Below are 15011 nucleotides of genomic sequence, written 5' to 3'. Positions count from 1 at the left end.
ATAAAACCCTTCTTTTATTGGTTGCATCATTATTGAATCAGTAAATAATAATCAGTAAACATTCTTGTACCAGTAAGCAATAATCATTAAACATAAAATGAAAAACCATTAAACTTCATTCATTAATTAGCAAACCCGTCAGGGAAAGAATACCAAAATAGAGTACCAAAATATAACTCAATATATCATAATAGAGTTCCATAAGACATCTAACTTAACATTACAGCAATCCTAAACCAAAATAGAGCTCCAACAGGCATCTAACTTAACATCACAACTATCCTAAACCAAAGCAGAGTTTCAAAAGAAATTTAATTTGTCTTCTTCCTTGTTTGAGATGAACTGAGCCTAGTGGTAGGGCCTGAGACATTCCTTGTTGCACTTAACCTAGTTGTATGACCTGATGATCCAACATTTCTGGCTGTTTTGGTCTCCTTATGCTCAACTTCTTGACATCAGTTCTTGATTCACTTGGTGGAGTCTGTGTTAATGTTTTAGCATGTCTTGGTCACTTTTCCTTAGAAGGTCTTTGTCAAATTTCCTTAGCAGGTCTTGTTCCACTTACCTGACTTTCCTGAGTTCCTTGAGATTAACTAGGTTAAGGTTAAGCTTGAGTTATCTGTGAATGACTTGGTTGAGGTTGAGCCTGAGTTTGGTTGAGGTTGAGTTTTAGTTGTTTGAGTAGATTGGTCCTGACTTGCATGAGCTTGAGTTTTGTCCTCCTCATTTTGCAACCAGAGCCATCAATTTATCCTTGCTCCAAATTCCTTTTAATTTTTTGCCTATCGAACATTTTTCGAAAGATACATAGCTACACATCAGGGTAACTTGTCCTTTCTCAGAGGTTAGATCTATTAACAAGATAAATAACATGTTTGTAAACCTCCTGATATTTGTGTTTTTTAAATATCATGAATGTACCCTTTTATCCTTAAGTTCTTGCTCTTCATGGAAGATATGACATGAACACTTGGCAATGAGGTAAGTTATCATTTCCTGCACGAGCAGTTATGGTCTTGCAAGTTGACATAGAATTTATCTCCGGAATTTTCAATGTGCCTAACTTCAAAAATATGCTCAACAGACATTCTACATTATGAGCAAAGTATATTAGTGAATAAATAGCACATTACCTAATAACAGATAAGTGAACACAAAGTATTATACCTAACAATACATAATTTTATGTATCTACTAACTCTCTGAATCCTAATCATCAAAAAGTACATATAGGTGTTAGTGAATATATTACCAAAACAAATTAGGTAAAACAACAACATAGGCAAGATAGGAATTAGTGAACATATTACCTCTTTTTGATTTTAGGAAAGATAGCATCATCACTATAGTTTACAAATCTCATTCGATTTATGTCCACCTTTCCATCATGTATGTTATGATTTCTTCTAGCATAATTACTATTGGCTTAGCTCTTGCTTCAATAATAACACTATTAAAGGACTCTGACATGTTGTTCAACAAGCTATCACACTTGGTGTTTTTCCTAAACTAATATTTTCTCTAGAACCTAGAAGGTGTCTTCATCATATGTTTAAAGGCTTCTTCATTGTCACCTTTCATTTCTCTCATCTCCATTTTCGGAGCTTGTATATATGTTGACCTAGCAACTTTCCATATAATATCTTTTAATTTCTTTCCAGAAAACTTCTTCCTAAAGTTGTTGTATAGATGGAGTATGCAAAACTTTTGTTCCACACCAGGTAAAAGCTCATCCATAGCTAGAAAAAGACCCTACCAATAAATACAAACAAAGTCATTAAAAAAATCATCAATAATAGATAGAAAGCATACTTAAATAACAGACATATACCTTTTGTTGGTCTGATATGAATGTATAGGTACGAAATTGATTTTTACCTCCAAGATCATCAACGAGTAGTTCAAAAAACCATGTCTAGCTCTCATTTGCTTTACCTTCAACAACTACATAGGATATTGAAATTATTTTCCAATATTTCTCCTTCATATAGGCCCTTTAAAGAACATCCATCAAGTCTAATGATAGGCTTGCGTAGTTTGAACTCTCCTTACATGTTGCATAACAATGTATAATTTGTGGAAATGAGACGTCTTGTCAACTGCATTATCTGGAACATGTTGAAAATTCATCTTAACTATTGAACCAATATTTGTTTTAAGAATTTCATGATAATAGTCATAAATTCTATTGTATTATTCTAAGAAGAAACCATCAATCATTCCTTTGGATGCACACCTAGCCCTAACCGCCTTAGTCTTGTTTACACCAACATTCCATTTCCTTTGGTATTTTGCCTTGATGCCCTTGATTTTCATTTTAAGACTATATTTCAATGAGTTTTGAATTCTCTTACTTAGCCATTTTGTAGTCATCATATTCACATTGTGAGCTCTGCTACATTTATAAACATCCACCACTTTCCTCAATTGCCAAGACTCTTCATTTGGTAGTTTGACACAATAAGCATTCCAATCACACCCTTCTTTACATACAAACATAACCCTATGTTTGTCATTTTTAGAAAACTTAATATGCATGCCTAACTGGACTGCATATGTAGTAATTTCTTCCTTATAATCAGACATGGTAGCAAAAAAATGTCCTTAATTCTCATTTATAGTCGGCCATGTTTTTGGCAAATTTAAAATTGGGTATTCCTTTCTATTACATCCACTTTTTTATATGTTTCACACCCACTTTCTAATTCCTCACTATCATCCTCACATTCAACCTCACTAAAATCCCCATTTTGTTTATGTTTTTTGCTAGTACCCACAATATTATTAGAATAACCTAACATGTCTTTCATACCCTCTTCCATTAAACCATTACCACCACTACATTCAACAAAGTTATCAAAGGCAACATATAAGGAACTGTCATAATGAAAGCTCACATCATATCTTAGTATCAATGACTCCAACATCATTTACCTCAACATTTGTCAACTCAACATCATTAACCTTGCCATCATTCATATCAACCACATACCCATTTTCCTCGGTAGAATTGCCTCTAACTATACCCTTATTTACCTCAACCACATTCACCTCAACATGATTATCTCCAACTACACCATCACATATCTCATTGTCATTCATCTCAACATCATTACCTCTAATTACACCCTCACTTATCTTAGCCACATTAACCTCATTAATTCTAAGTTCATCCCTCATTCACCTCAATTACATCACCTATTGTACCTTTGATAACTTCCTCATATAGTTTTCCAATCTCATCATCTTCATAAAGAATAACAATATCCTTTGGGTTTATAGTCTCATTATCTATAGGACCATCATAATATTCAGGTTGAGAAAGTGGATGTTATACATACATATGAATATTCAAATGTACCTTACATAAATCAACTATATCTTGGGCAAATTTTCCATCAATCAATGTAAACATGCCAATTGTGGTATCCTTGTATAATATTATTCCAACTTCCTTGTATCCTAGGTCTTTAATCATCCCCACCATCTCAAAATAGCTCCATTTATCTATAGCACATCTCAACTCTAAAACTAATCCTTCATAACTAGAAAACTCATCATCTATAAATGAACCTCCATAGTGGATAAAAACATGAACAAAGCCATCTACTATTTACCTAAAAGGAAAACGACTTAATAAGAACCAACACATATTAACATTTAGAATCTGAACCAACATAATCACATTCATACAATCACATTCGTACAACACAAATTCACATTTAGAATCAGAACCAACACAAATTCCTAAAACCAACAAAAATTTGTACAATCACATTCATGCAATACAAATTAATATTTAGAATCAGAACCAACAGAAATTCTTAAAACCACGAGAAAACCCTAATATGAAGACTATACCCCTAAAACAAATATTATACATTAAACCTCACACATTAAACCCAGTAAACCCTATATTAGAAAAGGGCGAAAATGAAAACCCAATAAACCCTAAATTAGATAGGGGTGAAACAGTAGATTTGTCTTCCTCTTTTCGTTTCAAAAAATAATTGTCTCGTTTCGTTTCCTCTCACTTCTAGATTCTTTCCTTTATTCGCATCATTCGTTCCTCTGTTCGCATTCATTCGCCAATTTCACTTTTAATCCTCAATTTTCTTTTTAAATAAAATTTTGATCCTCTTAACTTAAAATTAGTTTTTTTTCCTCCAATTTCAATTTCCTTGATTCCCATCCTATTTTGGTTGATGTGACGGTTTTTAAGTAAACATATTTAATATGATCATCGATCAAATTGTCTAAAATATATGAAGATTAAATTTGTCCATCAAAACATTGTCATATAAGAAAAATCAATTTAAAAATGGGGTGGAGATCAAAACTCTAAAATTCTAAAATAATTAAAATCATAGAAAAATAGTTGGTTTTTAAAATGGAAGGATCAAATTTTCCTTTTGTCTAATAAGGGACCAAAAAATAAATAAAAATAAATATACTTTACCAAAAAAAAAATTAAAACAAAATAGTAATTCAAAAATCATCAATAGTAATCTAGAAATAAAACAATAGAAGATTCTTCAACCAAAATACATTTTATTTATATATATATATCCTTATATCCTAATTTCCTTCTTCTACACCAACATTTTCTTCACCCTTACAAGGTCCATAAACCTTAGTCAAATAAACATAACCCATAAAATTAACCAACATGAATCCAAAAATAATCCAGTAATAGTAATCATAATGTCCCTTATTTATGTTACTAGAAACCCAACTTTCCTTTCCCTCACCTTTAGTAACACTTTCAACAACACTCAAAATCAAACTAGCCAAAACACTTCCACATGACAAACCTAAACCAGAAAGTGTTGATGCAATACTAGACATAGATTGAGGTAACTCACATATATAAAACTCATTTTGTCCAACACCATTAAAAGCTTCAGCTAAACCATCAAAAAATTGTCTTGGTAATAGCCACATAACTGACATTTTCACAACACCTTGTGGAAAATCTATGAACCCTTCATCTATTGCCATTTTTCTTCTTTTGCCTTCAACAATTGCCAATGAAGATGCTGATAAACATGTTGCTATTAGTCCGATTCCCATTTTCTGTTTTGCTCGTAAACGTGTCGGCGAACCTCTTAGTTTTGAAGCTGAAGTGACTATAACACGGTCATAGAGGACGAGCCAAAATACTGTGGAGAGAGCCATGAATGTTGACATTGAAGCTGCGGGGATTTCGAAGTTTGAAGTTATGCGGCGGTTCATGATGGATGCTTCTAATACAGAAAATGCTCCTTGGCTAAAATTTATAGACATTATCATTCCTGTTATCCAAATTGGAATGATCTTTATCATTGATTTGAATGCTTCTACTTGATCTATTGTGCAAAGGCTCCATTGGCTTTTGAGTCTTCCATCTTGTGTAAAATCTTGTTGTGGATTTTGTATAAGGCATGCTTTGTTCAAAAACCTTGCAATCAAATCATCAAACACTAAAGCCAGTAAGTTATCAGCACACTCAAAGCAGAACCAGATTAAAGGATTTCGATTGCAATTCACTACAAAAAACACTACATAATACTACACCAATGGACATTTGAAATGTTCATAAATTCGATACCTTAGTTTATCGCTCGGCATAAGCATTTCCGAATCCTTATCATAATAGTACATGCCATCATTCGAGACATTTGGCGATGGTAAGTTGAGGTTTCTGTTTCTGTAAGACGCGGCAACGACTCGAGCACACTCGCTAATCACATTCCCTTTAGGTTCAACCTTAACATAAAGTGAAGAAGCTAAAAAGAAAGATAGTGTGGATATAAACATAAGAACAACAGGAACACCAAATCCAACAATCCACCCAAAATTTTCTTGAATATAAACCAAAACGGTCATTCCAATTAAGAGTGCAGCTCCTGTTAAAGCAAAGCTCCAATTAAAGTATCGCTCTATGATTCCTTCATCTCTTTCTTTCTTGTTTAGTTGGTCAACTCCAAAGGCTAAGGAAGAGGCTCTTACACCACCAGCTCCAATGGCCATTAGGCATAGAGAAAAGTATAAGAATGCAAGTTGTGATGTTGTTGGAGAGTTGCAGATCATAGTTAATTGATCACATGGACTTAGGTTTGGAATTATAGCAGTTAGCCAAAAAAGTAGCATTCCCTACAGTGTCACACATGGTATACATTATATAAATAACCAAGATTTTAAAATAGTGCCTAGACAAAACAGTATCCGAAAGTGCAGATACCGATACCGTTATTCACTGTTTTATGATAAAAAAACTGAGGGAAATACACACTGCAACGACCGCAATCAGTATGGCAAGTGTTGCACCGACCAAAATCGCAAAAGCTCATGCGTGACCGCGACTGTTATAGATGATAAAAGAAAATTGATCCAAAATTGAAGTGTTAAGGATAAAAAAGAACTTACGAGTAAAGTGAGAAAAGATCCAAAGGCAATGATAGTGAAACGACCAAAGTAAGAATCAGCAAGAAAAGCAGCAAGAACTGGTGTGAAATAACTAGCTGCAGACCATAGGAGGATAATATTGGTAGCTTTAGCAGTTTGCATGCCATAATGTCTAGTAAAATACAGAACCATGTTTAGCATTATTCCATAGCTAGACATTTTCTCAAACGCCTGGTTTGCTGCACAGCCAAAAGGAATTAATCAAAGTGATTATATTATAAAGCGTTAAATAAAGTTGTTCTGCATGCATACCTATGATGAAGGGTAAGGTTCTGAAACCACCCTTTGCCTTTGTAATGGAAATCAGAGGCTCTTTTTCTTGCACTGTATTTTCCATTTTAGAAGAAAGTTGCAGAGTGAGAGTGAGAGTGAGAGTTAGAAGTTGGAAATAAGTAGATGGGTTTAGCGACAGACACGAAGTTGTTTGTTTGTCGATGTCTTATCAATAGAGAGCCAGGACTTTGCCTTATTTATTTTAGTTTTTTTTTTAAAGTTTTATGAACATGCTTGTAAGAAATTTTACATTATAGTCTAATATGAAACCTTCAAAATATGGTAAATCATTTAAATTGTTTTAAATTATTAATATGATATGACATAATACATTTTTGTATATTGAATAATGATGTAAAATTATTTTATATAATATATAATTATATCTTCTATTTTCTTTTTTTAATTTATTTATTTATTTATTTTAAATTCATGTTTTTTAATTTTTTTAAACAAATAAATACTAATAATATGTATAAAGACAAAAGAAAAACCTAAAGTAGAACAAAGTCAACAAATATTAATATTCTAATAAATAATGAATTAATGTAGGTTCAGAAATTCAATTAATGTAAGTTCAGAAATTCAATTAATGTCGGTTCAGAAATTTATTTGAAAATAAATATTTGTCTTACTTTAATTAACTTTTTTTTATTATATTAATTAATTAATATTATGTATTTTTTTAATTTATTAAAGTGAAAATTTCAGAAATAGTTAATAAAATTAATTTGTTAAATATGTGATGTTTTTTTTTCAACAATTTTACTATATTTTAAATATGTAATAAAATTTGAAAATTTTGACTACTTATTCTTTACTTTTGTTTTTAGAAAGTTTTCTCTATTTTTTCTTTGTTTTTGGTTAAGGAAATTTTCAATAACTTTTGGATTTTATGAGCAAAACAAAAGTTATCGATGAAAAAAGTTATCAAAAGAGACTTATCGTTCAAATTACTATCGACTAGGGTCAAGTTGGTGGAGCGGAAAAAAATTACTCCTTACGTCCTATAACGAGTGATTCATTTAAAATAAAAAGGTGTTCCAAAATAAATGATTCATTTCAATTTTCAATGCACATTTTCTAATTCTACTCTCTAATTAATATTACCTTTGATCTCATTTATAAGCGAAAATTTACTTTTTAGGTTAATTGAATAATCAATGTATTTGGATTGTATCATAGACCAAATACATTGGTTATTTAACGAATCTAAAAAGTCAATTTTCTCATATAAATAGGATCATAAAGAGTATTAATTTCATCATTCTAACACTTGATAAGAAGTATTTCAGTACTAATATTATCATCATCTTTCTTTCATTTATTCATTTTTCTTAATCTGTGTGAAATAGTCACTTGAATCATTCATTGTGGAACGGAGCAAGTAGTAAACAACATGGCCAAAATACAAAGAGTTTCAAAAGTTGAAACACAAGTAACCATGTTGATTGGTAATATTTATATTTCATGTTTCGAAACCGTCAGTTTTATTGACGTTTTATGCCACTACCGAGGATTATTGTGAACATTCCTATGTTATTTGAAAATCTCATGTATCACATCCTTAAATTCCTTTTATTTTACCGGCTTAGAATTTTTTATATTTCTTTAGTTGTGATTTTGTTATTGTTATTTGTTCCACGCGAGATCCATTGATCAGTGATCGACAGATATGGATTGCAATAGGGGACATGAGCTTCCGTTGTGGTGAAAGATGGGTTGACTTGCAAGGTTAATATTGTAACATTCAAGTCAATATGAGAGTAAGATGAGTGAAAGAAGTTTGAATTCAAAAAGTACATGAGAAATGGTACATCTTTCTCTTATATAGTAGGGTGGTTATAACAACTTGTTGATCTATGGGCGTGAAATGTGAAGATCCGTCTAATGTATTTTAGATTGAGATCACATGCATTCTTGATTAGATAACATACATGTTTTGTCGGTGATGCAATGGATCATTTCTCCCTTTGGGCTGTAATTGTTGGGTCTTCTGGTTGACCTAAAATAGTTGTCCCTCTAAGCTCTCGCCTCTGCTTTGTAGGGTAAGGACTTTTTCGTATGTGTTCCCCTCTGCCGATAATTTCCCGATTCGAGTGGAAAGTCACGATGTGACGTTATTACCATAGGAAATTCATGATGTACCCTACTATATATATATATATATATATATATATATATATATATATATATATATATATATATATATATATATATATATATATATATATATATATTCACATGCTTTATCATGACGACCTTTAGGAACTAGAGTACTTCAGTGTTTTTCTGAAGAAATAGGATTGTCGATAGTGTCTATTTCTTTCTTTGAATAGGACACGTGTAATTCTTCATAATAGTTTTATGGTTTCTTTTGATCATAACTTTTTTTCTTTTGTTGTATGTATTCTTTGCAAAATACCATTCTTTTTTACTAATGGAAGTTATAGTGTTATATGTGTGAGAGTCCCAAACAAGGTAGCTTCAGCGTCTCCGCCTAAGAGTAATGTCACCTGGGCGACATCCTCACAGAATATGGAGGACTCACCATTGGGACTGATGACGTATACAATATCTTTGTCTCCCGTTAGTCAGACGAGAATGAGTCAACCACGATTCCCTGAAGAATAGGGGGTCAACAGTCTCCCCTAGGTATGGGGGAGCGGTTACCATCCCTAAGGATTTCCTAAATACTAGGCCCAAAAGGTCCCTATAAATAATTCTCCCTTAAAAGGAGAGCGATATATCTTACCTCATACAGATCACACCTTACATACATTTACTCTAAAACATTACGCATATAGACAAAACCTCTCATCTCACGTGAGCAGAACCTCTAAACCACCATACATGACTTCTTGTAGTTGTGGGAAGACTCTAACCATCATACATCATAATACACCTACTAAGACCTCTGAGTTTCCCTGTCTTTGCAAGGATAATATGCAAATCTGTGTTTTTTGACTTGTACAGTAGTGTTTAATGTAGGACCCAATAAAACTAATATGGGTCACACTTTCTTCATCACATCCACCCTACTCGCAGTTACTTGCATTATTTATTTTAGTTTCTCTTTTTTTTTAATTTATTTATTTTAAATTCATGTCTTTTAATTTTATTAATTTTTTTAAAACAAATAAATACTAACATATATAAAAACAAAATAAAAACAAAATAAAAACATACAAAGATTAAAAAAATTAAAGTCGAACAAGGATTAATAACCTAAGAAATAGTCAATTAATGTCAGTTCAATTAATGTTAATTCAAAAAATTATTTGAAAATAACTACTAGTCTTACTTTAATTAATTATATTTTTTAATTATGTTAATTAATTAATATTATATACATTATTTTAAATTATTTTATTTTATTTTTATTAACGTGAAAACTTTGACTTTTTTTTAAATAACCATGTTAGTTAAAAAAAACATATTTTCCAAAAAAATAAATAATAATCATGTTTCAAACAAAAAAAAATCGCCCACAAAAGTAGTTGTCATATGGTATGACACATGCACTCAATTTTTGTACATAGATTAACAAAATAAATACATATAAAGATTAAAAAAATTAAAGTCGAACAAAGATTAATAACCTAAGAAATAGTCGATTAATGTCAGTTCAATTAATGTTAATTCAAAAATTTATTTGAAAATAACTACTAGTCTTACTTTAATTAATTATATTTTTTAATTATGTTAACTAATTAATATTATATACATTATTTTAAATTATTTTATTTTATTTTTATTAATGTGAAAACTTTGACTTTTTTTTAAATAACCATGTTATTTTAAAAAAAACATATTTTCCAAAAAAATAAATAATAATCATGTTTCAAACAAAAAAAAAACCGTCCACAAGAGTAGTAGTCATATGGTATGACACATGCACTCAATTTTTGTACATATGCACCATCATGCATGATGCATGCTTATAGGACATCACACTACCACTATATGTGGCGCATGCATGCATCCTCTACGAGCATACGCCACATGCAGTGGCTACTGTGTTATTTTGTTATTTTCATTAAAAAAATATTTTAACAACAAAATAAAATTAAATAGAATGTTTAATAAAAAATTAGAATATTATTCCATCAAACATTATTACACAACGATTAGATAGAAATTTAATGACCCGCTCGATCGTAACACCCATCGATTCCAAACCCTGGCGCATTCGCTTGCCTTTGAGGTCTCCCACGATTTCCTTGATTTGTTTGGGGTCTCCTAGTATTTGCATGAGGCAAAGTTGGTTTGTTCGGGTTTTTTGGCAAATCTAACAAATTTTCAATCATATCCCCCCTAGTAGTCGGCGCTGTCGTAATCGAGTTCGGTGCCATTATTGTCGTAAATGGGCCGTGGTGGTTGGGTTACGTTTGGGCGGCCTGGTGTCATACCCAAAAATTTGTCTTCGCCTTTTCATGTTTTCATCTAACTTGTGACTTGAGATTCATATGCACCTCATTCATGTACATCATTCATTCATGTTAACACTTGCTAATAGTCATCATAGATCCAAAGCTTGTGGCTAACAAAGTTAGGGTTTGATCAAGCCCTGGAGATATGGCATGGATATTCATATGGAATCAATGGGTTGAAACCTTAATTTCTTGATCTTTGGGACATGGACTCAATGATTTTTGTTGTGCTACTATGGGACTTTGTGGTTTCCTCTTGAGCATTGGTTTGATCATTTAAACCATCGTTGTGGGCTCATATGTTGGATATTGATTATGGAATTTCATGCTTTGTATAAAGACCTTGATTAGGGGGTGCGCATCATGAAACCCTAATCAGAGATGCTTGGTACTTGGGTGCCCTTGTGGTTGACTTTTGATCATGGATTGGACTGAAACCCTAACTCATTTGGCCAAAATTTGCTACAGTTGACCAAAGTCAAGTGACCCTCCCTTGACCCCCTAAGACATATTTCTATCCTGCTTGCTTCATCACTAAAATCCTTGTTTCATTGATTTTCTTCATGACTATGACACTTGGTCCATTTCTAGGTCAGACCACCATTTGGACCAAGAAACTAGGTCCATGACCAGGTCCATTTCTAGGTCAAACCACCAAACCAACCTCCACATGAACCTGATCCAATTTCCATTTTAAAGATTTTCCTCATGTTTAAACCATTTAAACCATAACTCCCATTACAACATTCACATTTTTAATTCGAATTATCTCAAATGCATTTCAATATCATTAGTCCAATTTCATACATTTCAACCAAATTAAAATATTTCATTTCCATTAAACCAATTTTCATTCAACCATCATACATTAATCTAAATTGCCACACATACATTCAATTCACATGTTTCAACATGACCAAATGCATAACATTCCATACAAATCAATACAAAGCCATTTCTTATTCAATACTTATCATTCAATAATGTTCATTACACTTATTACATTCAATCTTAAAAACCTTGTTAACAAGCCTTATATAATCCAATCCCAAGCCCCAAATTCATTCCAATTGAACATGCTGCAAAAACCAGAACTAGTGTTTTGCTTTGAACCACCAAATCACCCTATATTCCACATGGCATTGCAGAAAACTGATTCACCATGTCCATTGCTACAAACATTTCCCTGATGCAAACTATCCATGATCTGCACATCACAAACAGAGCCATTGCTTTGCTTTGAACCAAGCTAACTGAACCCTGCAGCATTCTAAACCCGTGACAGAAATCCATCCACACATTGCCCTGACTCAAAGCATCACCCTGCACTTGCAATTCGAGCACACCGTCAATTGAACCATTAAGTCAGATTCATAATCTGCAACCCTGCATAAATTCGTAAATGACAAGTCAGAACTAACACTTACACCAATTTCATTTCAAAACAACAATTGAGTCCCACGATAACCAACTCAGATGCAATGCAGGTAATCATAACCAAACTTAACTGAAATTGGAATTTGATAACTAACTTTGAATTTGCATTTCATGTCCAAAAAAATTATGAATTTCGATGTAATTTCATGTGCATCTCATAACAGAAAAAAAATGATATAAATTAGCTCACTCTTCACTCATTGAAGGTTGACGCGCCACTTTCATGAAATCCAGATTTCTCGAGTTGCAATTTTCATTTTGTTGATCTCAATCCTCTCTTCACCCTCACACAAAGCTCTTTTTCTCAGAAATTCCATTAAAGTTTCACCTCGAAGCTTCAACAGAGTTGAGCTAAGCTCGTTTCATCCCTCACGGTTCATTTTCTCAATTACAGAAGAAATTTGGAAGAAGAAGTGAATACGAAGAAGAAGCTAAGATCGTGAATTACTTGTTTTCAAATGATTTTCCGATGTGCCTCCGTCTTCTCTGATTCAACATTCGTCGGAATAATTCTCTGTTTATGAGGTAAATCTTCTTTCTCTTCTGCTCACCATGATTTTGTTACCACTGTGTAGAGGACATTTTTGGCATCAATACCCCAATGTCTGAGCGTGAATCCGTGAGTGTGTGCCATTTAATTTAACCTTGATTAGTTAGGGTTCATCCTTGTTTCCCTTCGATTTGAACAATTCGTGTTGAATTAGAAATTTTCATAGGTTTTTTTGGATTCAGCGCATGAAAACAGTTTAAGGGAGGTTTTTGATTGTTGTTCTGAGATTGTCTCCACCGCTGGAGAGGGCATCCGGCACGGCGGAAGGGGAAATGAGAGAGGAGGGAAGACGCATTCATGTTGAATGACCTGAGTTCTTTAAGTCATATAATTCACGTGTGTTTTGTTTCTTCATTCCATTAATCCATGTCACTATTGAGTCATGGCCACCTCAGATTTTGGCCTTATCCATTCTACATGTTCAGAGTTCGTGTGGGCCTGTGTGTTTAGGCCTTAGGCCAATTTTGCTGGCATTTTCGTGTTTCCATTAGCGCCCCCCGCCAGGCTATGAGGAAAATTTTACCTTATACCCCTACATTTATCCTTATACCCCTACATTTTATAAAAAATACCAATTTTATCCTTATATATTTTTAAATAATTTATTATTTTATTATTTAAATATTTTTTAAATTTGATTTTACATACCGGAAGACTTTGTAAAAGAATTCCGGTAGTCATTTTTCACGTATTTTTTAAACTTTTTTTTATGTACCGGAAGACTTTACAAAAGAGTTCCGGTACACAAAAATTAACTACCGGAACTCTTTTGCAAAGTCTTTCGGTATACAAAAAAAAAGTCAAAAATATTTGAAAAATGAGTACCGGAACTCTTTTGCAAAGAGTTCCGGTCACTACAAGAATAACTTTGTGCAGCCACGTGATTTAGTGACGTGAAATGCACGTGGCAAAAAATGCCAATTACGACGTGAATTTCACGTGGCTAAAGGTAAAATATAATAAAAAAATGGAATGACAACTTTTCAGGTTGGGGGGAAATGAAAATAATTAAAATTTGGTAGTGACATGCAGATCACGTCGCTATTTTAAATTTAAAATTCAAATAATGTTTTGTGAAATGTAATTCACGTCGCAACTAGTGACGTGCTGATCACGTGGGTACATGTGGTGTAATTTAATTTCCGAAATGACAATCACGTCGCAAATAGCGACGTGACAAGCATGTGGGTACTGGGTTCAGAGAGACGTTATAGATGACCGTTGAATGTTTTGTGGCGTGTAAATCACGTCGCAAATAGCGACGTGTTTACCACGTGGGAACCTTTCCTTTAACTTCCCTCTTCTCTCCCTCTTCCCTTCACCGTTTCATTCTTCTTCGTTTCCTCTTCAAGCTTCCACCAGACCCATTTTCCCTTCAAGTTCCTTCAACCCATTTCTCTCCTTCAAGCTTCAGATCCATTTTGAAATTGGAAATTTAAAGGTAAATACTTTTATTATTTCAACTTAAACCCATTTCTGTTTAATATATATGAATTTTATTTTAATTATTGTATTTTTTTTTAAGAAATAGCTAAGAGTGAATTATTCATTCAAGAATTTGGAGCAAACAGATTCAAAGTCTTCATCCAGGTATATTCAAAATTGTGAAATTTAATTTTTTTTTTAATTATTTTCAGATTAGTTAAATGTATTGAGTTTGGACTGGATTATGTGTTGTGCTTATTATGTATTAAAACCGAATTTGTTTGGACTGGATTTTGTTTTTGTGCACATTATGTATTAAAATAGAATTTGTTTAGAAATTTAATGTATTATATATTTAGAATTTGTTTAGAATTTGTTTATAAAACATATACCCTAATGTATTATTAAAACAGAATTTGTTTAGAATTTGTTTAGAAATATAATAT

At 32.4% G+C, this 15011-nt stretch overlaps 1 protein-coding gene and 1 long non-coding RNA gene across 3 annotated transcripts; both read right to left on the bottom strand.

Moving 5' to 3' along the window:
- Positions 1–4481: 4481 nt before the first annotated feature.
- Positions 4482–6901, bottom strand: LOC127097336 (protein NRT1/ PTR FAMILY 1.2). Its single transcript, XM_051035828.1, has 4 exons — positions 6700–6901; positions 6409–6626; positions 5591–6135; positions 4482–5440 (listed from the first exon to the last, which is right to left on the bottom strand). The coding sequence occupies exons 1-4, from the start codon at positions 6782–6784 to the stop codon at positions 4579–4581; spliced, it is 1710 nt and encodes a 569-aa protein (XP_050891785.1). The 5' UTR covers positions 6785–6901; the 3' UTR covers positions 4482–4578.
- A 5157-nt stretch (positions 6902–12058) lies between these two features.
- LOC127097112 (uncharacterized) lies at positions 12059–13488 on the bottom strand. 2 transcript variants are annotated; one of them, XR_007792922.1, is made up of 2 exons: positions 12781–13488; positions 12059–12539 (listed from the first exon to the last, which is right to left on the bottom strand). It is a non-coding gene; the product is annotated as an uncharacterized LOC127097112 (long non-coding RNA). The 2 variants fall into 2 exon arrangements; XR_007792921.1 differs by having other exon boundaries at positions 13039–13488.
- Positions 13489–15011: the final 1523 nt, after the last annotated feature.

The sequence above is a fragment of the Lathyrus oleraceus genome, chromosome 6 (assembly GCF_024323335.1).
Source record: "Lathyrus oleraceus cultivar Zhongwan6 chromosome 6, CAAS_Psat_ZW6_1.0, whole genome shotgun sequence".
Lineage (NCBI taxonomy): Eukaryota > Viridiplantae > Streptophyta > Magnoliopsida > Fabales > Fabaceae > Lathyrus > Lathyrus oleraceus.
Note: the sequence above shows the minus strand (reverse complement) of the source record. Positions and strands in the feature narration are given on the sequence as shown.